This window comes from Ornithorhynchus anatinus, chromosome 7 (genome assembly GCF_004115215.2).
Source record: "Ornithorhynchus anatinus isolate Pmale09 chromosome 7, mOrnAna1.pri.v4, whole genome shotgun sequence".
NCBI lineage: Eukaryota > Metazoa > Chordata > Mammalia > Monotremata > Ornithorhynchidae > Ornithorhynchus > Ornithorhynchus anatinus.
This window is the reverse complement of record NC_041734.1, coordinates 1,888,938-1,916,755: the sequence shown is the minus strand read 5'-3', so window position 1 is coordinate 1,916,755 and position 27,818 is coordinate 1,888,938. Positions and strand designations below refer to the sequence as shown.

Genomic DNA, 27,818 nt, shown 5'->3' with positions numbered 1-27,818 from the left:
TGGTCCCGGAGCCCCCCCCCCCCACCCCCGGGAGGTCGGGCGCCGGGCGCCATGCACATCGCGCTGGAGCTGGTGTGGGTGGGGGTGAAGGTGGCCTGGGCCTTCGTGTCGTGCGCGGGCCGCTGGCTGCTGCGGGCCAAGGAGAAGAGCGTGGCGGGGGAGGTGTGCCTCATCACCGGGGCGGGCGGGGGCCTGGGCCGCCTCTTCGCGCTGGAGTTCGCCCGCCGCCGGGCGCTGCTGGTGCTCTGGGACATCAACAGCCGCAGCAACGAGGAGACGGCCGGACTCGTCCGACAGGTCTACCGGGACCTCGACCCCCGCGCCCGGGGCCGCCGCGGAGCCCCGCCCCGCCCCGGTAACCGCCGCCCCGCCCCCCGGGGGGAGCCCCCTTCGCCTCCCTCCCCGCGACACCCCCCCTTTCCTCCTCCTCCTCCTCCTCCCCTGCTCCCCCCGGACCCCCCCGAGCCCCCCTCTCCTCCTCTTCCTCCCCTTCCTCCCCGGGCCCCCGACCCCCTTTGCTGCCTCCTCCTCCTCCCCTTTTTCCTCCTCCTCTTCCTCCTCCCTCCTCCTCCTCCTCCCTCTCCTCCTCCTCCTCCCCTCTCCTCCTCCTCCCTCTCTTCCTCCTCCCTCTCTTCCTCCCCTCTCTTCCTCCTCCCTCTCTTCCTCCTCCCTCTCCCCCTCTCCTCCTCCTCCTCCCTCTCCTCCTCCTCCCTCTCTTCCTCCTCCCTCTCTCCTCCTCCTTCTCCCCTCTCCTCCTCCTCCTTCTCCCCTCTCCTCCTCCTCCTCCCCTCTCCTCCCCTCCTCCCTCTCTTCCTCCTCCCTCTCTTCCTCCTTCCCTCTCTTCCTCCTCCCTCTCTTCCTCCTCCCTCTCTTCCTCCTCCTCTCTTCCTCCTCCCTCTCTTCCTCCTCCCTCTCTTCCTCCTCCCTCCTCTCCTCCTCCTTCTCCCCCTATCCTCCTCCTCCTTCTCCCCCTCTCCTCCTCCTCCTTCTCCCCCTCCTCCTCTCCTTCTCCCCTCCTCCTCCCCCTCTCCCCCTCTCCCCCCTCTCCCCTCCTCCTCCCCCTCTCCTCCTCCTCCTCCCCTCTCCTCCTCCTCCTCCTCCCTCTCCTCCCCCTCTCTCTTCCTCCTCCTCCTCTTCCTCTCCCCCTCTCCTCCTCCTTCTCCCCCTCTCCTCCTCCTCCTCCAGGCAGCTCCTCCCCCCCTTCCCCTGCTTGTCCTCCTCCGACCTTCCCGGCCCGCTTTCGCCAGAACCCCCTGGCTGGACACCCCCCCCGACCCCCCACCCCTCGAGCGGCCCCCCTGTCTTCGAATAATCCGGACAAATTCATTTTTTTTTTTCATTCCGTCGCCTTTATGGAGCGCTCACCGTGTGCGGAGCACTGTACCGAGTGCTTAGGGGAGGACAGTTGAGGGACAAACAGAGCCGATCCCCCGCCCACGCCGGGCTCAAAGTCCAGGAGGGCCCGGCCGGGGGCACCGAGCTGAGCGCTTCCTTCCCCGAGCTGCGGCCCCGTGCCGCACGCCCCGGACGGACCCCGAGCCGTCCCCCCGCCCCTCAGGAGCTGCGGGGAGAGGACGAATCGGGGGCCGCCATCCCTACCCCTCCGGACCGAACGCGGGGGAGAGGGCCCGGCTTCGGCGGACGGCCTTCCCGCCTCGACGTCTCCCACCCGCCCCGGTCGCCGCCGGAGAATCCGTTCCCCGGCGGGGGGACGACCGGGGGACGAGGTCGCCCGTCCCGGCGGGCGCTTCTGGGCCGGAGGCGTCCGGTCGCGTCCCCGGGTGTCCCCGGGCCGCGTCCGGAATCCCGTCCGGCGAGAGGGACGGGGGGTGGGCGGCCACCGCCTCGCTGTCGCGTGGCCCCCCCCCCCCCCCCCCCGTCCCCCCCCATTCCCTCTCTTTCGGCTCCGGCCCCGTCGACCCCCGGCCCGGGCCCGCAGACGGCGAGGAGGAGGAGGAGGAGGAGGGCCTGCCGCCGGGCGGCCTGCAGGTGTACACGTACACCTGCGACGTGGGCAAGAGGGAGAGCGTGTACTCCACGGCGGAGCGCGTGCGCCAGGAGGTGGGCGAGGTGTCGGTGCTGGTGAACAACGCCGGGGTGGTGTCCGGCCACCACCTGCTGGAGTGCCCCGACGAGCTCATCGAGAGGACCATGATGGTCAACTGCCACGCGCACTTCTGGGTGAGTGAGGCCGGGGCGCGCCCTCTCGCCGGCCGAAGGGCGGGGGCCCGCTGAGGACGACGACGATCGCGCCGTCCGCTGGGCGCCGAGGGCCGGGGTAGAGGGAGAAGCGGCGCGGCCCCCGAGGCGCGAGGTCCCGGGTGCTAATCCGCCGCCCGTCTGCCGGGTCGCCTGGGGTCCCCCGTCTGGAAAACGGGGATTATTACCATCGTCGCCCGAGTCTTCTGACTCCCAGCCCCCTGCTCTTTTCACGTCGCGCTCTCCCAAGCACTTAGTACCGGGCCCCGCGCTCAGTAAGGCGCTCGCTGGATACCACCGATCGGCGGTAGGTAGATTCCCCCTCGGACCGAGAGCCCTTGGGTGGGACGGGGACCGTGCCCGATTTGATTATTCTGAATCTTCCCTGAGGTCGAAGTCCGGCGCGCCGGGTCCGACCTGATCCGCTTCTCTCCGCCCCGGCGCTTAGTACGGTGCCCGACGCCGTAAGCGCTTAAACGCCGTCGTCGTTGCCGTCACAGGGGGCCGGACACGGTCCCCGTCCCCCCCCGCGGGGTTCGCGCGGTCTTCATCCCCGTTCGACGGGTGAGGGGACCGAGGCCCAGAGAAGCGAAATGACTCGCCCAGGGTCGCTGGGCAGACACGTGGCGGAGCCGGGGTGGGGACCCAGGTCCTCCGCCCGTCCCCCCGGACCTGGGGGCAAAAGGGGTGTGTTACGGGGGGGGGTCTCAGAAAGCGGGGTGCTCCGGTGGCGGGGGGAGCCCCCTCCCCATCGTGTCCAGGAGCCGTCGGTCGGGGCGGGGAGAGGGGGTCCCTCTCCGCCGTCCGTCGAGGCGGGCCCCATCCACGAGGCCGGAGCTGAACGGCAGGGGAGCCGAGCCCCCCTCGCTTCTGGGGAGTCCACGGGGGCACCCCAAAACTCCGGCTCCCCGGCCGGTCGGTTGCCCGCGTTTGATTTTTGTCCGCCCCTTACCCCCTAAGCGGCGGGTGGGATCCGGGGCAGGTAGACGGCGAGGTGTCCGTCCCTTTATCCGTTTTGATCTCCGTCTCCGATCCAGACTGGGAGCCCGCCGTGGGCGGGGGACGTCACCGTTCCTCGTGGCGCCGTAACCATAACGTTGACGATGGCATTTGCTAAGCACTCACTACGTGCCAAGCGCCGGGATAGATACGAGGCCGTCGGGTCGGCCCACGTGGGGCTCACGGTCCTAATCCCCACCGTCCAGCCGAGGGAACCGCGAAATGAAGCGACCCGCCCGAGGTCCCACGGCGGACGCGTGGCGGAGCCGGGGTCAGAACCCACGTCCTCCTCCCGAGCCCGGGCTCTTGCCCCCCGAGCCGCTTCTCCGCTTGTCCTCTCCCAAGCGCTCGACACAGTGCCCCGCACGCGGTAAGCGCCCAATAAATGCGATCGAGCGAACGAGGGGGCGGCCGCCACCCCTCCCCATCCGCCGGCCGGGGGGCGGGGGGAGCGGCCGTTAACCGGGGGGAATGGGGCCCATTTCTCGGAGCCCGGGGTGCCGTAAAGCCAACGGCGTCGGGACGTCAGACGAGGGCTTCCGGAAGCCTCGCGGGGAAGCCGTTTCTCTCCGACGGAGCGCCGACCCTACGTCGGACTGCGCGCGGCACAGCCGGCGTGGGTGGCGTCGGGCCGGTCGGAAAAGCGGAATATGGCAAACTGTGCCGGGAAACGGGATTTAGGCTTAAAGCAGGGGCACGTGGGCATTAAATAGTAATAACAGCGATCCTTAAAAACCTCTTGCACCCGTTCTTCTCCCCCTCCCTGACCGCCATCTTCAACCGCTTGCTCTCCGCCGGTCCCTTTCGCCGTCCGCCTTGGAAGGCAGCCGGGCCTCTCCTCCGCCTCTCGCCCCGTCCCCGCCCAAACTCGTCCAAAGTGGTCACGTTCCCCGCCTTCTCTACTCCCCCCCCCCCCCCGCCGCTTCTCGACGACGGCGACGATGATATCGGTTAAGCGCTTACCGTGTGCCAAGCACTGTTCTAAGCGTGGGGTAGAATCGAGGTCGTCGGGTTGTCCCCCGTGGGCTCACGCCTCCGTCCTCGTTTTCCAGATGGGGTCACTGAGGCCCAGAGAAGTGAAGGGACTCGCCCAAAGTCACCCAGCGGATAAGTGGCGGAGCGGGGATTAGAACCCACGACCTCTGACCGCCCCGAGCCCGGGCTCGAGCCCCGCCGCTTCTCTCCGCGGCCTGGCTTCTGCCCACCTCGTGCCACCCAAAATTACCGCCGCCGCCCCCCCCCCCCCCCCCGCCTTGCCGGAGTCCAAGTCACTCGGCGTCTCGGGGCCTCCGTTCCCTCATCTGGAAAACGGGGAGCGAGCCCGCGAGCCCCACGGGGGACTGCGTCCCACGCGCTCTGCTTGGGTCCAAAGCCCTCGAATGCCACTATTATCATTATTATTAGCGGTATTTCTCCAGAACCAAAGCACTGAAAGGCCTTTTCCGCTAGCGGTATTATCAGAACCAAGAGGCGAGTCCCCGCCCCTGTCCTCTTTCCCCTAGGCCGCGCGGCCTTCCTGCTCCCGGTCCTCTTCCTACCGCTGACCCTTCCTTCCCGGTTTTCCCTCCTTAGCGTTCCTCCTCCGCCTCCCGCTCCCTACCTGGGGGGCGGGCCGGGGGGGTTCCCCGAGGATGGAGACCCCCTCCTCTTAATCCGCCTCCTCCCGCTCTCCAGTCTTTCATCCCGTCCCGCCTCCGGGTCGTCGCTTTGTGGGTGTCCTGCCGGCACCTCAAGGCCCATCGCCCCCACACCCCCAAGTCCTTCCCCGCCCCTCTCCCTTTTGGTCAACACCCCCCCCCCACCCCACCCTCCCGATGTCGGAGAAGTCCCACGGACAGTTACTCTCTGACGCACAGTGACTCTTCAAAGCCTTACCGAGGGCCCACCTCCTCCGAGAGGCCTTCCCCGACTCAGCCCCGCTCTCCTCTTCTCCCGCTCCCTTCGGCGGCGCCCCGACTCGCTCCCTTTCTTCATCTCCCCCCATCCCGGCCCCGCCGAGGTCCGGGCCCGTCGTTTATCTGTATGAGTCTCTCTAGACTCTGTGCTCGCCGGGAATTGTCCGGCCGTCGTTCTCTCGTCCCCGCTCCAGCGCTTACTACAGTGCCGCGCGCCCGGTAAGCACTCAAATACGATCGGAGCGCCGTCCTCCTCCTCGCTCGGTCCTGGGCCCCGCTCCCGTTCCGTCTCCCTTCCCCCTCATCCCGCCCAAAGCCAACCCCCGTCTCCCGGCCCTCGTCACGTCCCAGCTTGACCCAAGCGCCTAGTAGAGTGCTTTGCGCACAGCAAGCGCTCAATAAGTACGATCGGATGACGACTCGACCCCCGCCTCGGCCTCCCCCCCCCCCCCCCCCGGTCTCCCGCCGACCTCCGCTCTGTGGCCTGGGTCGTTTCCGGAAAAAAATAATTACAGCACTTGTTGGAGCGCTTACGGTGGGCGGACCGCCGTACTGAGCGCCGGGGAGAGGACGATACGATGACCAACGGTGACGTTCCCTGCCCACCGGAAGCTCACGGTCTAGGGGGAGGGGAGACGGACGTCAGCACGAGTCACTGAAATTACAGACACGGACACGAGTGATTTGGGGCTGGGGAGGAGCAAAGGGGCGAATAAATGAGATCTGGACGCTTACCCTTGGCCAAGTACTGTCCTAAGCGCTGGGGTCAGATACGGGTTTGGCAGGTCGGGCCCGATCCCCGTCCCCCGGGGGCCTCACCCTCTTAATTAATCCCCGTTTTACGGACGAGGCCCGCAGAAGCGCGGCGACCTGCCCCTCCCGACGCCCGGGCTCTCCCCGCCGGCCCGCGGTCTCCTCTCCGGATCGTAGGCGCCCCAGTCCTTCAGTCGGGCGGATTTACCGAGCGCCTGACTGCGCGCGGAACACCGTCCCGAGCTCCCTCCCCTTCCGCCGGTCTACAGAGTAGCTCGCCGCCCGCCTCTCCTCCTCCCCAGGCCGGGCCGTAAGCCCCTCGAGGGTAGGGGAGGCCTCTTCGGACTGGAGATGGACCCTTCTCCCCCGGGTGGCCGCCGGACCCTCGCCCGCGGCCCGCCTCCGGCCCGGCCTCCCTCCTCAAATCCCGCAGACGGCGGACCCTCCCTCGCTTCAAAGCCTCATGGAAGGCCCGTCTCCTCCCGGAGGCCTTCCCCGACTCGCCCCCTTCCTCCCCCCTCCCCGCCCCACGCCGCTTAGGTCCGCACCTGCCGTTTATCGATTTCTATTCACGTCTCTCTCTCGACCGTCAGCTCGTCGTGGGCAGGGGATCTGTCGGTTAGAGCGGCGCCTCCCAGGCGTCTAGCGCGGCGCCGGGCACCCAGCAGTCGCGCGGTCCGTAGGCCCGTCCGGGCCGGCGCTGACGTCGCTCCCCGCCGAACCCGGGGAGGGTCTGCGGCCGGAGCGGCCGTTCTCCTCTGCCTCGGTCTCCCCGCTCCCGCATCCCGGCGCCCCCGGGCCCGGGACGCGGAAGGTCGCGGGTTCCGATCCCCCGCTCCGCCACGCGTCCGCTGCGCGACCTCGGCCCAGCCGCCTCTCCGCCCCTCGGCCCCCTCCTCCGGAAAACGGGGTGGGAGACCGCGAGCCCCCGCGTGGGACGAGGGATTGGGTCCCACCCCTCTCGCTTAAATCCATCCCGGCGCTTACTACGGCGCCTGGCACGTAGTAAGCGCTTAACAAGCACCGTCCTTTTGCCGCCGGCCCCGGGGCGGGGGGGGGGGGGAGACGCCAGCCCGAGGAGCTCGCCGGCCACAGGGGACCGGACGCCGGGCCGAGCGCTCGGGAGAGGACGATAGCGTTAGGGGACGTCGATCCGGCTCAGAGCACTGTACTGAGCGCTTGGGAAAGTACCACACGACAATAAACAGACACGTTCCCTGCCCGCAACGAGCTTAGGGTCCAGAGGCGGGGAGACAGACGGCAAGACGCATCAAGGAAATGACGGAGACGCGCGCGAGTGCTTCGGACGTGATTCCCCGCCCTCGAGGGGCTTGTTGCTTACAGGGCGTGCAGAACACTGTGCTGAGCGCTCGGGGGAGGGCGGTCGTGTTAGTGGACGCCACCGCCGCCCTCGGGGAGCTTCATAATAATAATTTCGGTCCTCCTTAAGTGTCTACTATGGGCCGGGCACTGTCTTAAGCACCGGGATAGATACCGGATCACGGGGTCGGACACGGGCCCCGTCCCCTATGGGGCTCGCCCCTCGTCCCCATTTTCCAGATGAGGGAACTGAGGCCCAGAGCGTAATGATAACGATGATGGTGTCTGTTAAGCGCTTACCGGTGTACCGAGCGCTGTTCTGAGCGCTGGGGGAGATTCAGGGTCATCCGACTGTCCCACGTGGGGCTCCCAGGCTTCATCCCCATTGTCCGGATGAGGGCGCCGAGGCCCAGGGAAGCGAAGCGACTCGCCCGAGGTGACCCAGCCGACGAAGGGGGGAGGCGGGATTAGCACCCGCGACCTCTGACTCCCAAGCCCGGGCTCTTGCCGCTCGGCCACGCCGCTCGTCGTCGTCATCCTGGTATTTAAGCGCTTACCGTGTGCCAGGCACTGCGCTAAGCGCCGGGGTGGAGACCGGCAGACGGGGCCGGACACGGTTCCCCCGTCCCCCGTGGGGCTCCCGGTCTCCCGTCCCCGTTTTACAGATGAGGGAACCGAGGCCCGGAGAGCAGAGCGACCCGGCACGGTCGCTTAGCCGACAGGCCGGCGATCAGAACCCGGGTCCTTCCCACTCCCGGGCTCGACCTCACTCCCCTAAGCCGCGCTGCTGCCGGTCTGCGGTCTCGCCGTGACGATGGCGTTGGCGGCCGGGACTGTCGCCCTCAAGGAGCTTCCTTTCTCGCAGTGTGCCGAGCGCCGAGGCCCGCCCCTGCTCCCTGGGCCGCTCCTTCCTTGTCCCGGGGTCACCCTGCTGGCTAAAGGGCCCCCATCTGCCGGGCGGCTGGGGCGTAATCTACTCCTCCCGCCGGACGAGATGACAGGGAGCTAATCACTAGTCCTCTCGAAAGGTTTCGCAGGTTGCCGGCGGTGGGGTTCCCGGGCGGGGTGAGGCCGCGGCTCCGCGTCTTCGGGGGGTCTCCGTCGGCCCCCCTCGGCCGGCCGCCTGCCTCTCCCAGGAGCCGCGGGGGCGCCTAACGCTGTGCTGGGCGCCGGGGGCCCGGTCGGACACGTAGAGACCCCCGGCGGGAGGCGGGGGAGCCGTGGCCCGGAGAGGCCCGAGCGACCGATCCCAGGTGACGCAGCAGCCCCGTCTCCTGCCTCCCTGCTCTGGTCTCCCGCTCGTCCCTGTCTCTCCCTCCCTCTCTTTTCCCCCCTCTCCTGTCTCTTTCCTGGGCTCGCCGTATTCATTCGACAGTATTTATGGAGCGCTTACTAGGTGCGGAGCACTGCACTAAGCGCTTGAATCTCTCTGCGCCCCAGGCTCCCGTGTCTCTCCCTCCCCGTCACCCACGCACTGAGCGCCCGGGAGGGTCCGGCAGAATGAACAGCCACGTTCCCGGCCCACAGCGAGCCGACGGTCGAGGAGCACTGTGCTCCTCCCTCCCCTCCCGGAGCGTCCGGTCCACTGCGTGCAGAGCACTGTACTGAGCGCCCGGGAGAGGACACCGGCGTCCTGCCCCCCCGGGAACCTCCAACCCCCCCCCCCCCCCCCAGAAAGCGGCGGTCGTCCAGAAGTGAGTTGGGGGTGGCGGGGGGTGGTCGTTACCGACGTGGACCGGCGACCTGCTATTTGCTGAGCGCCCGCCGTGTGCAGGGCGCCGTACCAGGCGCCGGGAGGATCGCGTCGGTAGGCCCGATCCCTGCCCCCAAGGAGAGCTGGAGGCGGAGCCCTTCTTTCATTCATTCATTCATTCATTCATTCAATGGTGTTTATTGAGCGCCTGCTGCCCGCGGAACACTGTAGTAAGCGCTCGGGCAAGTTCAGTACAGCAACAGCGAGAGACGATCCCTGCCCACAGCGAGCTCCCGGTCTAGAGAACGAGCTCAGGTTCCTCATCTGCCAAAAGGGGGGTTCACGGGGGGCAGGGACCGCGTCCGGCCGGAGGACGATGAGCCCAAGGATTCAACTACCCCGGCGTTGGGTTCAGTGCCTGGCGCGTAGTGACGCCCCAGCGAACTTTCCTTTCTTTAAACTGTTTTGGGGGGAGGCGAGCGGCGGGCGGGGGTCCCTGCGGACCGGGCCCGCGGAGAAATCCCCTCCCCCCCGAAAGGAGGCGGGAGGGTGGGTCACACGGGGGCTCAGAAAAAGCTTTCCTTCCCGCGTGAGGCTCCCGGGAGCGCCCGGTGCCGAGCGCCCCGGGTTGATCCCCTCCCGGAAAATCCCCGATCCGTCGCGCGAGGCGGTCCGGGGGTGGGGGTGGGGGCGGGGGTAATCGGGCTGGGACACCGTGTCCGTTTACGGCTCTCCCGAGCGCTTACTCCAGTGCTCTGCACACGGTGAGCGCTCCCTAAGTACCAGGGAATGAAAGAACCGGGCGCACGCAGGCCGAGGGGGAGCCGGGATGCGGGGAGCGGCCTCAGCCAGCGGTCGGTCGAGGCCCCCGCCCTCGAGGAGCGTCCGGCCCAACCTCGTGCGGAGCGCTGTACCGAGCGCTGGGGCGAACCGGTAGCCGTGATCCCCCCGCCCTCGAGGGGCTTCCATTTTTCCGCGTGGGGGGGACCCGACAGGCTCGGTTTTTTTGCGCCCTCCCAGGCGCTCAGCACGCCGCTGCGCTCCATAAATACCGTCCATCGATCGGGCGAGGACGGCAGAGTCAGTAGCCACGATCCCGGCCCTCTGGGAGCTTCCGGGGCGCTGTACTGAGCGCTTGGGAGGGGTGAAGAGAGGCGGCAGATCTGGGCCTCGGTTCCCTCATCTTTAAAATGGGGATGGAGACTGTGAGCCCTTCATTCATTCAATCCTACGTATTAATAATAATAATAATAATAATAACGTTGGTATTTGTTAAGCGCTTCCTACGTGCGGAGCACCGTTCTAAGCGCGGGGGGAGATGCGGGGTCATCGGGTCGGCCCTCGTGAGGCTTGCGGTTAATCCCCATTTTACAGATGAGGGAACTGAGGCACAGAGAAGAATAATAATAACAAGGTTGGTATTTGTAAAGCGCTCACTACGCGCCGAGCACCGTTCTGAGCGCTGGGGCAGATACGGGGTCATCGGGTCGTCCCACGTGAGGCTCGCGGTTAATCCCCATTTTCCAGATGAGGGAACTGAGGCACAGAGAGGGGAAGCGACTTGCCCACAGTCACACAGCCGACAAGCGGCAGAGCCGGGATTCGAACCCATAACCGTGGAGCGCTTACCGCGTGCAGAGCACCGGAGCAAGCGCTTGGAAAGTACAATTCAGCGGCGGAGAGAGACCATCCCTGCCCCCAACGGGCTCACAGTCTAGAGGCGGGGAGACTGCCTCGCACCTACCCCGGCGCTTAGCCCAGTGCTCGGCGCCTAGTAAGCGCTTCACGGATACCATCCCTATTATTATCCGGGCCCTGGAGGAGCTTACTTGATAGCCGGGGGCGAGGGGGTGGTCACACACTGACATGAGGTTCGAGTCACCGGGGGGGAAGGGGGCTCATGGTGCTCAGGCGGGTATTATGTGTGTTTCGGGGGGACGGGGGAGGCGGCGTCCGGGGGCGCGGTGGGGGCGTCCTTACCGTGTCCAGGCTCAGGGTGGAGGTGGGGAGAGTTGGGAAGACCGGGGGTGGGGTAATAATGTGGGTATCTGTTAAGCGCTTACTGTGTGCCCACCACCGTTCTGAGCGCTGGGGGAGATACGGGGTCATCGGGTCGTCCCACGGGAGGCTCCCTGTTAATCCCCATTTTCCAGATGAGGTCACCGAGGCCCAGAGAAGCGAAGCGACTCGCCCACGGTCCCCCAGCCGACGGGGGGCAGGGCCGGGAGTCGAACCCATGACCTCCGACTCCCAAGCCCCGGCCCTTTCCACTGAGCCGCGCTGCTTCCCCATAATATCGGTATTTGTTAAGCGCTTCCTCCGGGCCGAGCGCCGTTCTAAGCGCTGGGGGAGATCCGGCGGGGTCATCGGGTTGTCCCACGTGAGGCTCACGATCTAAATGCCCATTTTACAGAGGAGGCGACTGAGGGCCCGGAGAAGTGAAGCGACTCGCCCGCGGTCACCCGGCTGACAAGTGGCAGAGGTGGGATTCGAACCCCTGACCTCTGATTCCCAAGCCCGTGCTCTTTCCACAGAGCCACGCTGGGGGCCGGGGGGGGGGGGGGGGGGGGCGTCCCGGGTCCACCCTCCCACCAGGGGTGTGGGCCGGACCGACTCACCCGCGTCCTCTCCCCACTGTAAATCGTAATAGACGCCGACGGTGTTTTGCTAAGCGCGTCCTACGGGCCGGGCACCGTAGGCAGCGCCGGGGTGGCCCCGAGGAAATGGAGTTGGGTAGAGTCCCCGCCCCCCGCGGGGGTCGCCGTCTCCGACCCCCCCTCTTCCGGTTGAGGCGACCGGTTGAGGTTCCCGGGGAGGGGAAACGACCGGCCCGAGGGCCACCCGGCCGCGATCGGGCCCCCACGGCCTCCCCGCTCCCGGGGCCCGGGTTCGAGCCGCCGCTTCAGACCCCTCCCGGCCCGTTGCCGCCGCCGGAGTTGGCTCCCTCCCTTCCTTGGAAGCGCCCGGGTCCCCCTTCCACCTCCGCCGCAGGCCGTCCGAGTGACCTCGGGTAAGTCCCTTCGCTTCTCTGGGCCTCGGTTCCCTCATCTGTCAAATGGGGGTGAAGGTGGCGAGCCCCCACCGTGGGACGGGGACCGGGTCCAACCCGACCACCTTCTATCTACCCCAGCCCCTAGAACGGGGTTTGGCACAGAGCAGGCGCTCCCCAAATCCCCCGGTGATCCTTATTATCATTCCGCAAGCGGTGGTTATCCGGAAGTGAGTTGGGGGGTGGGGCGGGATGCCGTTACTGACGTGGACTCGGCAACGTGGCATTTATCGAGCGCTTTCTGCGCGCGGAGCGGCGTACCGGATGCTCGCGCGATCGCGTCGGTGGCCGCACCCTCCCACCTTACGGCCGGGCTACGTTTCAGTCGTATTTCATTCGTACTTAGCGAGCGCTCACCCTCCCGCCCCCAAGCTCTCGAGGCCGCGTGGCGACGTCCCGGGGCCGGCACGGGCCTGGAAGTCGGAAGGATCCGGGTTCCGATCCCCCCTCCGCCACGGGTCTGCCGAGCCATCTTGGGCAAGTCGCTTGACTTCTGCGCCGTGGTTCCCTCCTCTGGGAAAGGGGGGTGAAGATTGGGAGCCCCACGCGGGAAGGGGGCCGCGTCCGACCTAACTCGCATCTATGCTTAGGACAGTGCTCGGTGCTCAGTAAGCGCTTAACGGGTACCCTGATGATGATATCCGAGGACGGGGTTCGGGGGGGTCGGGGATCCATCTGCGGCAAAGGCGGTCCGGCCCGGTTGGGCCCCGGTCCTTCCCTCCTCTCCCCTCCCTCCGGCCCTCCTTCCTCTCTCCCTCTATCCCACTTTTCCTTCCTTCCCTCCTCTCTCTCCTTCCTGCCCTCCTTCCTTCCTGCCCTCCCTCCCTCCCTCCTCCTCTCCCTCCTTCCTTCCTCCCTCTCTCCTACCCACTTTTCCTTCCCTCTCTCCCTCCTCTCCCTCCTTCCTTCCTCTCTCCTTTCCTTCCCTCCCTCCCTCCTTCTCTCCCCTTCCTTCCCTCCCTCCCTCCTTCCCTCTCTCCCCTTCCTTCCCTCCCTCCCTCCCTCCCTCTCTCCCCTTCCTTCCTGCCCTCCCTCCCTCCTTCCTCCCTCCCTCTCTTCCACCTACTTTTCCTTCTTTCCCTCCCTCCTTCCTTCCTCCCACCCGCTTTTCCTTCCCTCTCCCTCCTCTCCCTTCTTCCTTCCTTCCCTCCTTCCCTCCCTCCCTCTTTCCCTCTATCCCACTTTCCTTCCTTCCCTCCCTCCTTCTCTCCCCTTCCTCCCTCCCACCCATTTTACCTTCCCTCTATCCTTTCCTTCCCTCCCTCCTTTCCTTCTCCATCTCCCTCCTTCTCTCCTTCCTCCCTCCCTCCCTCCCTCCCTCCCCCCCCTCCCACCCACTTTTCCTTCCCTCCCTCCTCCCCTCCCTCCTTCTCCTCCCTCCTTCTCCTCCCTCTCTCCTTTCCTTCCCTCCCCCCTTCCCTCCTTCTTTCCTTCCCTACCTCACTCCTTCTGTCCCACCTTCCTTCCTCCCTCTTTCCCTTCCTTCCCTCCTCCCTCCCTCCCTCCCTCCCCCAGGGTTGCCCATCTGCCTGGGGCCCCCGGCCCCCAAAGGGGGATTGGGGTGAGAGCCGGGGGTGGAGGGGACGGGGACGGGTGGGGAGGGGGCCTGGAGCCGGAGGACTGAGCGGCTGGAGGAGGGGCGCGCTGACCCACCGAGAGGCTCGATTCCCCCCGCCCCCCGAGAGTCCGGGGGTGTCCGCCCCCCCCTCCCCCCCCTCCCCCCCCCAGGCCCCGGGGAAAGCCGGCGGGTCTGGCCCGGACAAGGCCGGGAGCCTCCGCCACCACCGTCGAGGAGCCGCCTCTCCCCGAGCGAGCCTCCTCCTCCCTCCCGTCCCCTCTGCCCTCTCCCGTTTGTTTTGCTGAGGATTAATCGGTCCCGACACCGCAGCTGCAGCCCTCTTTGTGCTGCGGAGGGAGGGAGAGGAGAGACTCGGAGTCTTGTTTCCTTAAGCGGGGCGGGCCGGAGCCACAGAAAGAATCCGAGGAGGGGCCGGGCCGGGCCCGGCGGAGGGGAGAGGGATGGGGAGCTGGGCAGGGGGAGCTTCATCCGCCTGCCGCGGAGCGAGTTCGGAGGTGGGGGGGGGCTCCGCCTCTTCACCCGCCTGGGTCTGGAGGGCCCTCGGACCCTTCTGGGAGAGCGGGAGGTCGCGCCGGACGCTCGGTTTCCCCGAGCTCCGAGGAACGGCCGGGCTCCTCAGTCGCCTTCTGTCCGTCTCTTGTTTCCCGTCGTTTCCCCCCCCCCCGCCCCCGACCATCCCGGCCGGCTCCGGGTGGATCCCGCGTGGCCCGGTGGCCCGGGGCCCGGCCCTGGAAGTCAGGCGCGTCACGGGTTCGTTCATTCGATAGCGTTTATTGAGCGTTTACTCTGCAGAGCGCTGCGCGAAGCGCTCGGGACGGACGGTACGGCAACGGAGACACCGTTCCGATCCCCGACTCCGCTGTGTGGTCTGGGGCAAGTCGCTTCGCTCCTCTGGGCCTCGGTCACCTCGTAACTCGTTCGGCCGTATTTATCGAGCGCCTGCCGTGCGCCCTTCCGAGCGCTCGGGGAGTACGATTCGGCGAGAGATGGAGATCGTCCCCGCCCAGCGGGCTCCCAGTCTAAACGGGGGAGACGGACGGCAAAACGAACCAAGTGATGATGATAACTGCGGTATTTGGTAAGCGCCTACCGTGGCCCAGACAGTGTCCTGAGCACTAGGGCGGACCCAACCCCTGTCCCGCGTGGGGCTCACAGTCGCCATCACCATCTTCCAGATGAGGGAACTGAGGCCCAGAGAAGCGAAGCGACTCGCCCGAGGTCACGCAGCAGACGAATGACGGGGCGGGGATTAGAACCCGGCTCCTCCCCTCCCCAGGCCCGGCCTCTATATGGGTACCGAGACCGTAAGCCCCACGTGGGACGGGACTGTTTCCGACCCGATTTACGTGTCTCCGTCACAGTGCGTAGCACGTGGTGAGCGCTCAACAAATGCTATGACAGCTGTTATCGTCATCATCATTATTACCGTTGACCGCTGCCGGCAGAGGCGGGCCCGAGACCGGAAGCCCGCTGTGGGCAGGGAACGTATCTACCGACTCGTCGGTTCAGCTGTCCTCTCCCGAGCGCCTAGCGCAGCGTTCCGCACGCCGTAAGCGCTCGGTGCATGCCATCGGTCGAGCGGAGGAAGCCTGAGCGAGGCCCTAGAGCGTTACGTGGGGGGCCGAGGTGCGGGCGGGGGGGAAGAAAAGAGGACGGGGGAAGATGCGCAGGGGCGGCGGAAAGAGCCGGGACCCGAGTTCTAATCCTGGCTCCGCCACTTAGCGACGGCACTCGTCTGCCGGGTGACCCCGGGCAAGACCTTTGACTTCTCCGCGCCTCGGCCGCCTCCTCTACAAAATGGGGATCGACGACGACTCCTCCCTCCCGTTGTGACCGTGACCCCCCCGTCTGGCGTCTGCCTCGGCGCTCAGTACAGAGTAAGCGTGTAACAGATCCCGCCGGGGAAAGAGAAATGACGGTGGCCTCGGGTAAGCGCTTAATTCCGTGCCCGGCCCCGGGGCGGCTCGGAAACCATCGCCGTCCCGTACGGGGCTTCTTCTCTCGCCGTGAGGACGACGGAGACCGGCGAGCGAGTCCCCCGTTTCCCGGCCGGGGAAACCGAGGCCCCCCGAGACCCGAGGGGGGACCCGTCCGAGGTCACGCGTCGGGCGAGCGGCGGAGCCGGGAACCCGGGTCCCGGCGGCCGCGGCCCGCACCCGGGAGGCGGGAGGGCGCGGGTTCCCGTCCCGCCTCCGCTCGCCCGCTGCGGGACCTCGGGCGGGTCCCTTCGCCCCTCCGGGCCTCGGCCCCCTCGTCCGTCAAACGGGGACGGAGGCCGCGAAGCCCCCCCGGGGGACGGCCCGCGGCCCGCCTGACCGCCTTGTCTCTGCCCCAGCGCTTAGAACGGCGCCGGGCGCCCGGTGGGCGCCGAACGAGTGCCGTTATCGTGATCGCTGTGATAGTGAGTGCTTGACGCGACCCCGCTTCTTATTTCAGACCACTAAGGCCTTCCTGCCCTCCATGCTGAACACCAACCACGGCCACATCGTCACGGTGGCCAGCTCCTTGGGACTCTTCAGCACCGCCGGGGTGGAGGTACGAAGGGGCGGGCGCCTGGGCCGCTCTCGGTGTCTCTGCCCCCCCCCCCCCCCCCTTCCCACCCGCTCACTGCCTCTCCCCCCCCCCCCCAGGATTACTGCGCCAGCAAATTCGGGGTGGTGGGCTTTCACGAGTCGCTGAGCCACGAACTCAAGGCGGCCGAGAAGGACGGCGTCAAAACGACCCTGGTCTGTCCCTACCTCGTGGACACGGGCATGTTCCGCGGCTGCAGGATCCGGTGAGGCCGCCCTCCCGCCCCCGGTGGGGGGGGGGGGGGGCCCGTGGGGCGGGGAAACCGAGGCCCGGACGGGGGCGGGGGGGGTCGCGGGCCCGGACGGCGCTGACCGGCGCGTCCCCCCGCCGCCCCCCAGGAAGGAGATCGAGCCCTTCCTGCCTCCGCTGAAGCCCGACTACTGCGTCCAGCAGGCCATGCGGGCCATCCTCACCGACCAGCCCATGATCTGCACGCCCCGCCTCATGTACATCGTCACCTTCATGAAGAGGTAGGCCACGCGCGGCCCCCTCCCCGCCCCGCGCCCCGGGTCCTCCCCTTCCCGCCCCCCCCCCCCCCCGGCCCTGACGGCCCGGCCTCTTCCCGCCGCAGCATCCTGCCGTTCGAAGCGGTGGTGTGCATGTATCGCTTCCTGGGCGCCGACAAGTGCATGTATCCCTTCATCGCCCAGAGGCAGCAAGCCACCAACAACAACGAAGCCAAGAACGCCATCTGAGGGGCGGCCGCCCGCCCGCCCGCCCGGCCGCGGACCGGACCCGGCGCCGCGGCGGCCTCGCGGCGGTCGGACTCGGGGCCGCGGCCGGGCCGAGAGCCGCCGGCGAGGGGCCGGCGGTCCGCGGCCGCCCGCCCTCCCCCTCCCGGGGCGGAGGAGGGGGGTGGCGCGGAGGGGGCCGGGGGGGGCGGCGGGGAGGGCGTCTCTTACCGTCTTACTCTCGCCGTAGGGACGGCAGATGACATTTTTACAGTATTTTTTTGTAAAGCCGACTATTTTGTGCCTTGAATTTGGTATCCGTGTAGTAGTGAGACATCGTCCGAGTGAACCTCTACCTCTGTAGCGAAGTGTTAGCCCTCCACTTACTTGTAAATGACTATAAACTATGTGATTCCCTCCCCCCCCCGCCCCCCTTTTTTTTTGTCTTCGGGACGTCTTGTCGAAATAGCGACCGACGTCTGGCTATTAAAACGAGCCGCCTTTTAACTAGAGCCGTGGGGGGGTCCGTGGTCTTCTGTGCAGAGCGCCGGGGGGCGGGGCGGGGCACGGCGGAAGGGGGTCCGTGCCTTTCTCCCCCGCACCCCTCGGGCGTGTCACCTCACTTCCCCGGCCTGGCCTCGGGTTCCTCGTCTCTTAACGGTAACGACGGCGTCCGTTAAAGCGCTTCCTCTGTGCCAAGCACTGTTCTGAGCGCTGGGGTGGATACCGGCTCGGCCATGGGACCCCCCCCCCCCCCCCCCCAATCCCCATTTTCCAGATGAGGCCGCCGAGGGGCAGAGAGGTTGAAGCCACCTGCTTGAAGTCACACGGCTGATAAGTGGCGGAGCGGGGATTAGAACCCACGACCTCCGACTCCCAATCCGGGCTCTTTCCACCGAACCTCGCCGCTAAATGGGGAGAGGCGGGAGCACGCTGCACCTTCCCCATCTGTGGTCGGTCCTAGGACGGTGAGCTTCCCGGGGGGGGATAGGACGGTACCTCCCTCGGCGGGGGCATCCCCGCCCCCCAACTGTTCGTTCCTCTCCTTCCCCGTGTGGAGTTGGCAGTTTCCCGTTGCGGTTTCCCCGACGAGAGCCACCTGGGCCACTGCCAAGGCCAGATCCTTCCCGGGAACACTGGCTCTAACTTCCCGGATCCCTTTACCGCGGGGCTCGGGAAAGCCGCGGGGCCGCCGAAATGCAGGGAGAGGGAGAAGAGAGCCTCCCCCCCCAGTCCTCTGACCCCGCCGGAGGGCAGGGATCGCGTCTGTCCGAACCGCTGGGCGGCCTGGCGGATGGGGAACGGGACCTGGGTTCTCACCCCGGCTCTGTGACCCTGGGCCTCAGTGACCTCATCTGTAAAATGGGGATCGGGACCGTGAGCCCCCTGGGGGACTGAGTCCGACCCCATCTGCTTGTATCCGCCCCGGCGATGCCTGACCCCTGCCTGAGTGCTTAAATACCTTTAAAAAAAAAACAACCCTCCCAAGGCCTTAGTACAGCGCTCTGCGCACAGGGAGGGCTCGATACGTACCGTCGGTTGATCGACACGCGGGGGCGGGTGCGTCTCTGGCGAGAACCGCACAGACTCATCCCGAGGTGTGGGAGATGGAGGCGGTTGGACCCCCGGTGCCCCCGCGGGCGACCCCTGCCCCTTCCTCCCCTCCTCTCCGCCCACCCCCGGCCCCCCGCCCCAAATGCCGCGGCGAGCCGACCGGCGGCCTCCGCGGCCGGGGGGGGACGGACCGGGAACGCGCCGAGGGCCGGCGGCGGCCTCCGGGGCCGAAGCCCCGCAACGGGAGTGCCGGTTGGGTGCCTTCTTGCTTCTCCGAGGCGGGGTGGCAGATACCTAGGAGGAAAAGAAACCCGAAAGAGCCCTCAAGGCCAAGCCCCTTTCCTCCGGGACGTCTTCCTTGACTCTCTGGGGCAAAGGAAGAGGGCGCAGACCCGCAGGGGGTAGCTTGGCGTCGGCGCCCCAGATCCGGGGGTTCACGAGGGCGGAGACCACACCGGGGACCCCGGATCCTCCGCTACCCCCTTCCGCATCTTCACCCCGCCATCCTCCCGTCTCCCCCAGGAAGCCCTCCCCGACCACTCTCCTCCCCACCAACCTAGTCTTCCTCCTGTGCCCTTGAGTCGGGTGAGGCCCAGCGGCCAGAACCCGGGCCCGGCAGTCGGAAGGACGCGGCTCCTCGTCCCGCGTCCCGGCCGCGTGTCTCGGGCGGGCCGCTTCGCTTCTCTGGGCCTCGGTCCCCTCGTCTGGAGAACGGGGATGGAGACCGTGTCCACCCTGATGACCTCACATCCACCCCGGCGCTCAGGACGGTGCCCGGCGCACGGTTAAGCGCTTGACGGGGACCGGAATCATCATCGCCCCGAACACTCAGCTGCTCGCCCGAGAGAGACGCCCGCGGCCTCGTGGGAAGAACACGGAAAAAGCCGGCAGGGGACGTGTTTCCTGTCCTGGCGTCCTCTCCCGAGCGCTCGGCGGAGTGCTCTGCGCACAGTAAGCGCTCAACGGACACAGTCGAACGAGCGAGCCTTCGCCGTGGCGCTAAAATCCGCCCTTCCCTCTCGGTCCGGACTGCCGCCGCGTTGATCCCGGCCCTGAGGTCGGTTAACTTCCAGGTGCCTCGGTCACCCCTAAAATGGGGATGAAATCTGCCCTCTTGGACCTATGCGGGACAGGGACTGGGTCGAAACGGACTAACTTCTATCTGCCCCAGTGCTTGGCCCTTGACGAGTCCCGTAATCATTAACGGTCGTCGTCGTCGTCGTCGTCCCATCCCGCCTGGACGGCCGCATCGGCCCCCTCGCTGACCTCCCAGCCTCCCTTCCCTCCCCGCCCCGCTCCCTTACCCGGCTCCGGCCGCCCCCGATAAACGGCTCTGACCGACGGGGCGTGAATGGGGGCCGGAGGGAGCTCAGGCCCCCCTCGGGCCTAGAGCTTGGACTCCCAAAGGAGGGGGTGGCTGTCCAAGCGGCCCCGGGCCGGCGTCCGTCCGTCCGAGCAGCCGTATCCCCTCCCCGTCAGAAGGAAAACCACCTCACCGACGTCCAGGGAAAGAAAGGAGTCGCTCGCTCACACCACGCACACACAGAGCTGTGGGTCACGAGGGAGGGAGATCAAATACCTGGGGGCGGGGGGCTGGGGGAGAAGAGACATCCCCGACCCCCCCCCCCGGCCCCCGGCAGACCGGGACGGCTAAGGCTCATCGGACATCAAATACCTGGGGGATAATCGGGGTCTTTGTTCTCCGGCCCCCTCCCCGGGCCGTCCGCCGTTCCCCCCCCCCAACCCCCGGCCCGGGGTTTGAAGCGGGGACCCCCGAAGGGACCTGGATGCGGGCGGGGGGCCGGGGCCAACCCGGAGGTCGCCGCGGGCATCGGAGGGAGGCCGGGGGTCCCCTGGGCCCCGGGGAGGGGGGGGGGGTGTCCCCCCGGGAAAGTCCCCGGTGCTTCCCCAGAGATCTCTGCAGGAAGGAGCCGGCGGACTCCCGACCCGGAAGCCCGCGGCGGCTGGCCGGCTTCGACTCGGGATGGCCGGGACGTTTCTCCGGCGCTCGATCCGCCCCCCCCCCGACCCCCTCGGCCCCCGGCCCTTCTACGTCCGTCGCCGTCATCCGTGACGGTGACGGTGGCGTTCGTTAAGCACCAACACCGTTCTAAGCGCCGGGGGAGATACGGGGTCATCGGGTCGTCGCCCGTGGGTCTCCCGGGCTTCATCCCCGTTTTCCAGGTGAGGTCACCGAGGCCCAGAGAGGTCAAGTGACATTCCAAGCGCTCAGTACAGTGCTCTGCACATAGTAAGCGCTCAATAGATACTATTGAATAAATGAATGAATTTCTATCCGTGGCCGCCACTCCCTCTAGACCGCGAGGCTGCGGTGGACGGGGAACGTGTCCGTTATATTGCTCCCCCGTCCTCTCCCAAGCGCTTGGGACAGTGCTCCGCACGCGGTAAGCGCTCACTAAATACCATCGATTGACCGATTAAGCGCTTACCGTGTACCGAGTCGCCACGCGCTGAGCCTCACTCCTCCGGGCCTCGGTGACCTCTCCTGTCAAGCGGGGATTAGAACCGCGTGGGACGGGGACTGTGCCCCACCTCACTGGTTTGGATCTACCCCGCTGCTTCGCACAGTGCCTGGCACGTAGTGGGCGCTTAGCAAAAACCATTTAAAAAAAACAAACCAGTCCTGGGCTAAGCACTGGGGCAGGGACAGGAACGTGCCCATTTTATTGTTCTGCCGCGCTCTCCCGAGCGCTTAGTACAGCGCCCTGCGCAGAGTAAGTACCCAATAAACAGGACCGACCGCAAGACGGTCCCGTCAGACCCAGCCCCCGTCCCGCCCGGGGCTCACACTCTACGGGGGAAGGAGAACGGGCCCCGCATCTCCATTTCACAGAGGAGGAAGGTGAGGCCCAGAGGAGTGAAGTGACCTGCCCAAGATCACGCACTCGGATCGATCGACCCGCCCTCGAGGGATTTGCAGCCTCGAGTCGGTCCATCGTATTTATGGAGTGCTTGCCGCGCGCGGGGCACTTTACCGGGAGCTTGGGAGAAATCGATATAAATGACAGAGATGGACGTGAGCGGTGTGGGGTCGGGAGCGAATAAAGGGGGCAAGTCGGGGCGATGCAGAAGAGGTCAGCGGGGGATACAGACATTTAAATCCACCACGGGTCATCCTGCCGTCCTGCACATACTCACCAGTCTATTCTGCGTTCTACTCCCGCCAGCCCCCAGCTCACGCTCTTGCTTCCTCTAACTCACTCAATAATAATCACGTTGGTATTTGTTCAAGCGCTCACTATGTGCCGAGCACTGTTCTAAGCGCTGGGGGAGCTACAGGGTGATCACGTCGTCCCACGTGAGGCTCCCAGTCTTCATCCCCATTTGACAGGTGAGGGAACTGAGGCCCAGAGAAGTGAAGTGACTTGCCCCAGATCACCAGCTGGTAAGTGGCAGAGTCGGGATTAGAATCCATGACCTCGGACTCCTAAGCCCGGGGTTCCTTCCACTGAACCGCGCTGAGGCTCTCCTCTCTCCTGTCACCCACACCCTATCTCCCCTTCTCCCGATTACTCCTTCATCTACCCCAGCGCTTAGAACAGCGCCCGGCACATGGTAAGCGCCGAACAAATTCCGTCGTACTTATTGGGCGCTCACTGCGTGCGGAGCGCCGGACTAAGAGGACAGCGCAACCAGAAATGATTCCCTGCCCATACGAGCTCACAGTCTAATAATGTTGGTATTCGTTAAGCGCTTCCTAGGTGCCCAGCACCGTTCTAAGCGCCGGGGGAGATCCAGGGTCATCGGGTGGTCCCACGGGAGGCTCCCGGTTCATCCCCAGTTTCCAGATGAGGTCACCGAGGCCCAGAGAAGTGAAGTGACCCGCCCAAAGTCACACCGCTGACAAGGGGCGGAGTGGGAGTCGAACCCAAGGCCAAACGTGGCCTAGTGGATAGAGGGTGGGCCTGGGAGTCTGGAGGAGCCGGGGGGCTAGTCCCCGCTCTGCCGCTCGTTTGCTACGTGACCCTGGCCCAGTCGCTTCACTTCTCTGGGCCTCAGTTCCCTCATCCGTAGAATGGGGCTGAAGACTGCGAGTCCCACGTGGGACGGGAAGGGTGTCCGACCCGATTTGCTCGGCTCCGCCCCGGCGCTGAGTACAGTGGCCCCAGTCCAGCGCTTAAATACCGCAAGTAATAACAACGATGGCATCTCTGTTAGGCACTCGGTGCGTGCAAAGCACTGTTCTAAGCGCTGGGGAGGATACAGGGTAGTCCCGCGTGGGGCTCAGGGTCTCCGTGCCCATTTTCCAGATGAGGGAACCGAGGCCCAGAGAAGTGAACTGACTTAATAATAATAAATGTGGGGATCTGTTAAGCGCTTCCTAGGCGCGGGGCACCGTGCTAAGCGCTGGGGGAGACACGGGGGGGAATCAGGTGGCCCCCACGGGGGGCTCCCGGTCTTCATCCCCATGTTCCAGATGAGGTCACGGAGGCCCAGCCAAGTGCCTCGGTCAGGTAACTGACGAGGGGCCGGGGCGGGATTCGAACTCGTGACCCCCGCCTCCGAAGCCCGGGCTCTTTCCACCGAGCCACACGGCTGACGAGCCGCTATTATTATCGAAGAATGAAAATCCCGCCAAACCAGGGTCTTGAAGGCCTCCCCCAAAGGCGTTTTCCTTGCCTCGGGTGACCCCCAAGTCCCCTGGCGGTCTCCCACTCCTCCCGGCAGGTTTTTGCAGCCGCTCTGCGGGGGGACTTACCTCTCCTCGCCCCCTTCTCCCTCCCTGTAGAGGGGTTCGGGGGTCGGTCGGGGGGTCGGTCGGTCGGTCGGTCGGTCGGGGCCCCCCGCTCCCAGTCGCCGCCGCTCAGGACGAAAGGTGGGTGGCGGAGGGCGGCCCATCCGATCCCTCCCACCGGGGGGGCCGGCGGTTGGCCGGTAGACGCCTCTCACCTGCGAACCGGTGGCGGTTGACCCGGAAACCCGCCCGGTAATAATACTAATAATGACGGTTGGAACCCACGGGAGGCTCCCAGTTAATCCCCATTTTACAGAGGAGGGAACTGAGGCCCAGAGAAGAAGAAGAAGAAGAAGAAGGTTGGTATTTGTAAAGCGCTCACTAGGTGCCGAGCACCGTTCCAAGCGCTGGGGGAGCTACAGGGTCATCGGGTCGTCCCACGTGAGGCTCACAGTTAATCCCCATTTTACAGAGGAGGGAACTGAGGCCCAGAGAAGTGAAGCGACTTGCCGGTAGATGCCTCTCACCTGCGAACCGGTGGTCGTCCGGGCGACCGGCCATTTGGACCCCCCCCACACACACACACACACCTGGGAGTCGGGCGGGGGAACCCGAGACGGCCCTTCGACCCCGAGAGGCCTGGGGCGGTCGCCGAGGTCCCGGTGACGGTTACGCTCGGCCGAGCACTGTGCTGGGCGGTCGGGAGAGCACGCTGCGTCGAGAGTAGGTAGACGCGGTCCCTGCCCGTGAACTAGAGGGGAGATGATAATCATAATAATGTTGGTATTTGTTAAGCGCTCGCTACGTGCCGAGCACTGTTCTAAGCGCTGGGGTAGATACGGGTTGATCAGGTGGTCCCACGTGAGGCGCACAGTTAATCCCCGTTTTCCAGATGAGGGAACCGAGGCACCGAGAAGTGAAGTGACTTGCCCGCAGTCACACAGCAGAAAAGGGGCAGAGCCGGGATGATGACAATAATAATAATGTCGGTATTCGTTAAGCGCTCACTATGTGCCGAGCACTGTTCTAAGCGCTGGGGGAGGTACGGGGGAATCAGGTCGTCCCACGTGGGGCTCAGAGTCTTCATCCCCATTTTACAGATGAGGTAACTGAGGCACAGAGGGGTGAAGTGACTCGCCCACGGTCACGTAGCTGACGAGTGGCCGAGCCGGGATTCGATCTCGTGACCCCCCGACTCCAAAGCCCAGGCTCTTCTCACAATAATAATGTGGGTATTTGTTAAGCGCTTACTATGTGCACAGCACTATTCTAAGCGCAGGGGGGGATACAGGGGAATCAGGTCATCCCACGTGAGGCTCACAGTTAATCCCCATTTTACAGATGGGGTAACTGAGGCACAGAGAAGTTAGAGAAGCAGCGTGGCTCAGCGGAAAGAGCCCGGGTTTGAGAGTCAGAGGTCGTGGGTTCTAATCCCGGCTCCACCACCTGTCAGCTGGGCGACTTCGGGCAGGTTACTTCACTTCTCTGGGCCTCAGTGACCTCATCTGGAAAACGGGGATGAAGACTGTGAGTCCCACGTCGAACCACCTGATCGCCTTGTGCCTCCCCCGGCGCTTAGAACGGTGCTTTGCACGTAGTAAGCGCTTAACAAATACCGCCGTTATTACGAAGCGACTCGCCCACAGTCACACAGCCGACGAGTGGCGGAGCCGGGAGTCGAACCCGTGACCTCCGACTCCGAAACCCGGGCACTTTCCACCGGGCCACGCTGCTTCCCCATGCCGTTTCTGATCCTGATTCTACCGCTCGTCCGCGGTGCGCGGCCTTGGGCGAGTCCCTCTGATTCTCTGGGCCTCAGTTTTCTCGTCTGGCAGACGAAGATCCGCTACCCGTTCCCCCTCCTACTTAGACTCGCTAAATAAATGATAACACGAATACGATCGCCGTGGGATCGGGTGGATGCAGTCCCCGTCCCAGGTGGGGCTCACTGTCTCAATCCCCGTTGGACAGGCGAGGAGACTGAGGCCGAGAGAGACGAGGTGACTGGGCCCAGGTCGCGCGGCAGACGGGTGGCGGAGCCGGGATGAGAACCCGGCCCGGGCCCGGGCTCTACCCACGGGGCCGTGATCAAGCAAATGAATGCCACCGACCGCCGGGGCCGGGTTCGACCCGGTTATCTTATGTCTCCCCTAGCGCTTCTTAGGGTGCCTGGCGCACACGGTCGGCCCTGCACAGATGTTCAGACCACGTTTTCCCACTCCTCCAGAACTTCCAGTGGTCGTCCATCCACCTCCGCATCAAACAGAAACTCCTCCTCACGGTCGGCCGTAAAGCCGTCCATCCCCCGGCCCCCTCCTACCCCGCCCGGCCGCTCTCCCACGCCATCCCGGCCCGCACGCTCCGCTCCCCCGATGCCGACCTCCTCCCCGGGCCCCCGTCTCGTCCGTGTCGCCGCCGACCCCTCGCCCGCGTCCCGCCTCCGGCCCGGCCCGCCCTCCCTCCCCGGATCCCGCGGACGACGACTCTCCCCCGCTTCGAAACCTTATCGGAGGCCCGTCTCCTCCCGGGGGCCTGCCCTGCCCGCGCCCTCCTTTCCCCTTTTCCCGCTCCCTTCTGCCTCGCCCCGACCTACTCCCTTTCTTGAACTCTCCCGAGCGCTTATAGTACGGCGGTCCGCACCGGGTAAGCCCTCAATTGGTTCAGTCGTATTTATCGAGGGCTTCCCGTGTGCGGAGCACCGTAGTGAGCGCTCGGGAAAGTCCGCTACAACAACAAACAGTGACCTGCGTTCATGCGACCGTATCTGTCGGGCGCTTACTGTGTGCAGAGTCCTGTACTAAGCGCTTGGAAAGTACAGTTCAGCAATAGAGAGGGACAATCCCCGCCCACCACGAGCGCCGCTGAACGAACGAATGAAAACCCCCCGATTATCACCGTCGCCGGTTCGTCTGACGGTTTCGCGTCGGAAACTCTTCCGAGCCCTCGGCTCCCTTCCGAAGCCCCCCCGGCCCCCTTCCCCGCGCCTCGCTCCCTAAGGTCCGACGGCCTCCCCGACTACCCTGTTGGGAAGAGGGACCCCCCTCGGCCCCAGGTCTCGCCCGGCCTCCCGCCTCATCCTCCTACGCGCCTTCCTCTCCTCCCTCCTTCCCGGCTGTCTTTCCAGAGGCAGATCCCTTTCTCCTCTGTCAACTCCACCCCGCTGCCTGTGCCTCTCCTCCTCTTAAAGTTTTTTAAATCCTGGCAGGAGAAGGCGGGGGATGTAAACGATAATAATGACGACGGTATTCGTTCAGCGCTTACTGCGTGCCAAGCGCCGGGGTGGGTTCGAGGGCACCAGGTTGCCCCCGTTTTCCAGATGAGGTAACCGAGGCACGGAGAAGCGAAGCGACCTGCCCGAGGTCACGCAGGAGACGAGCGGCGGGGCCGGGATCGGAACCCACGTCCTCTGACTCCCGGGCCCGGGCTCTCGCGCTGCTTTAAAGCTTTTTAAATCCCGGTGGGAAGGTCCGGGTTCCATCCCCGCTCCGTGGCCGTCAGGAGCAAGGACCCCGAGAGACGAAGTAGAAGCAGTGTGGCCTGGTGGAAAGGGCCCGGATCTGGGAGCCAGGAGGACCTGGGTTCTGATCCCAGCTCCGCCACTCGTCCGCTGGGCGACCTTGGGCCTAGTGGGTAGAGCCCGGGCCCGGGAGTCAGAAGGACCTGGGTTCTAGCCCCTGTTCCGTCGCTCGTCGCTTCCCCATGCCTCGGTTCCCTCGTCCGTCAAACGGCCCGATGTGGGACGGGGTCCGGGTCCAACCCGACTAGCTAGGATCTACCCCAGCGTTTAGGACGGTAAGCATGTAATAAATAATGTTGGCATTCCTTAAGCGCTTACTATGTGCACAGCACCGTTCTAAGCGCTGGGGGGGGGGGGGATGCAACGTGATCGGGTTGTCCCTCATGGGGCTCACGGGCGGCTTCATCCCCATTTTACAGATGAGCCCACTGAGGCCCAGAGAAGTCGTGACTCGCCCGAAGTCACCCAGCTGACAAGTGGCGGAGCCGGGATTCGAACCCATGACCCCTGACCCCCGAGCCCGGGCTCCTTCCACCGAGCCGCGCTGCTTCTCTTAGTGAGCACTTAATAGATACCGTTAAAAAAAAAAAAACCCTATCCCTTCCTACCTATCCTACCTATCCTGCGAGCCCCACGTGGCACAGGGATTTCATTCGCCCCGACAGCCCCGTGTCCACCCCGGAGCCTAGTACAGCGCTTGGGACGTAGTAAGCAGGATGGCGCAGTGGAAAGAGCACGGGCTTTGGAGTCGGGGCTCGTGAGTTCGAATCCCAGCTCTGCCACCTGTCGGCTTTGTGACTGCGGGCGAGTCACTTCGCTTCTCTGGGCCTCAGTTCCCTCGTCTGTAAAATGGGGATGAAGACCGTGAGCCCCACGGGGGACGACCCGATTCCCCTGGGTCTACCCCGGCGCTCAGAACGGTGCTCGGCACGTAGTACGCGCTTAACAAATGCCAACGTTATTATTATTATTATTAAGCCCCTAATGAATACCGTTGACATTATTAATCATTACTAATGAAAGCAATTCCTCTTCAGGCAGGCAGGAGGGGAGCCAGTCAACTCACCTGGGGGCTTGGAGGCCGACGGATCGCGGCTCTCCTCCTCCTCCTCTTCCTCCTCCTCGTCCTCCTCCTCGGGCGACGACGTCCGGAGCCCGCGTTCCAACCCTCCCCGACCCGAGCGCTCCAGGAGAGCCAGAAGGTCCCCAGAATGTCAGCCCGGGCCCCTCCTCCACCGAGGAGAAGGCATCTCGGTTGGGTTGCGGGAAGGGGAGACCCGGCGCTTCCTCTTAGACGCGAGGGGAACAATCTAGCACTTCCT

General features: G+C 65.7%; 1 protein-coding gene across 1 annotated transcript; it reads left to right on the top strand.

The window, feature by feature from the left end:
- RDH10 (retinol dehydrogenase 10) lies at positions 1-16,795 on the top strand. Its single transcript, XM_029069891.2, has 6 exons — positions 1-355; positions 1,940-2,181; positions 15,924-16,022; positions 16,118-16,263; positions 16,397-16,528; positions 16,630-16,795. The coding sequence occupies exons 1-6, from the start codon at positions 52-54 to the stop codon at positions 16,751-16,753; spliced, it is 1,047 nt and encodes a 348-aa protein (XP_028925724.1). The 5' UTR covers positions 1-51; the 3' UTR covers positions 16,754-16,795.
- Positions 16,796-27,818: the final 11,023 nt, after the last annotated feature.

What these genes read in the sequence shown, in the direction of transcription:
- RDH10 (XM_029069891.2), top strand. Translation starts at nt 52, where the DNA reads ATGCACATCGCGCTGGAGCTGGTGTGGGTGGGGGTGAAGGTGGCCTGG. An exon ending in CGGAGCCCCGCCCCGCCCCG is followed by an intron (nt 356 to 1,939) that starts GTAACCGCCGCC and finishes CCGGGCCCGCAG; the next exon opens with ACGGCGAGGAGGAGGAGGAG. An exon ending in ACTGCCACGCGCACTTCTGG is followed by an intron (nt 2,182 to 15,923) that starts GTGAGTGAGGCC and finishes TTCTTATTTCAG; the next exon opens with ACCACTAAGGCCTTCCTGCC.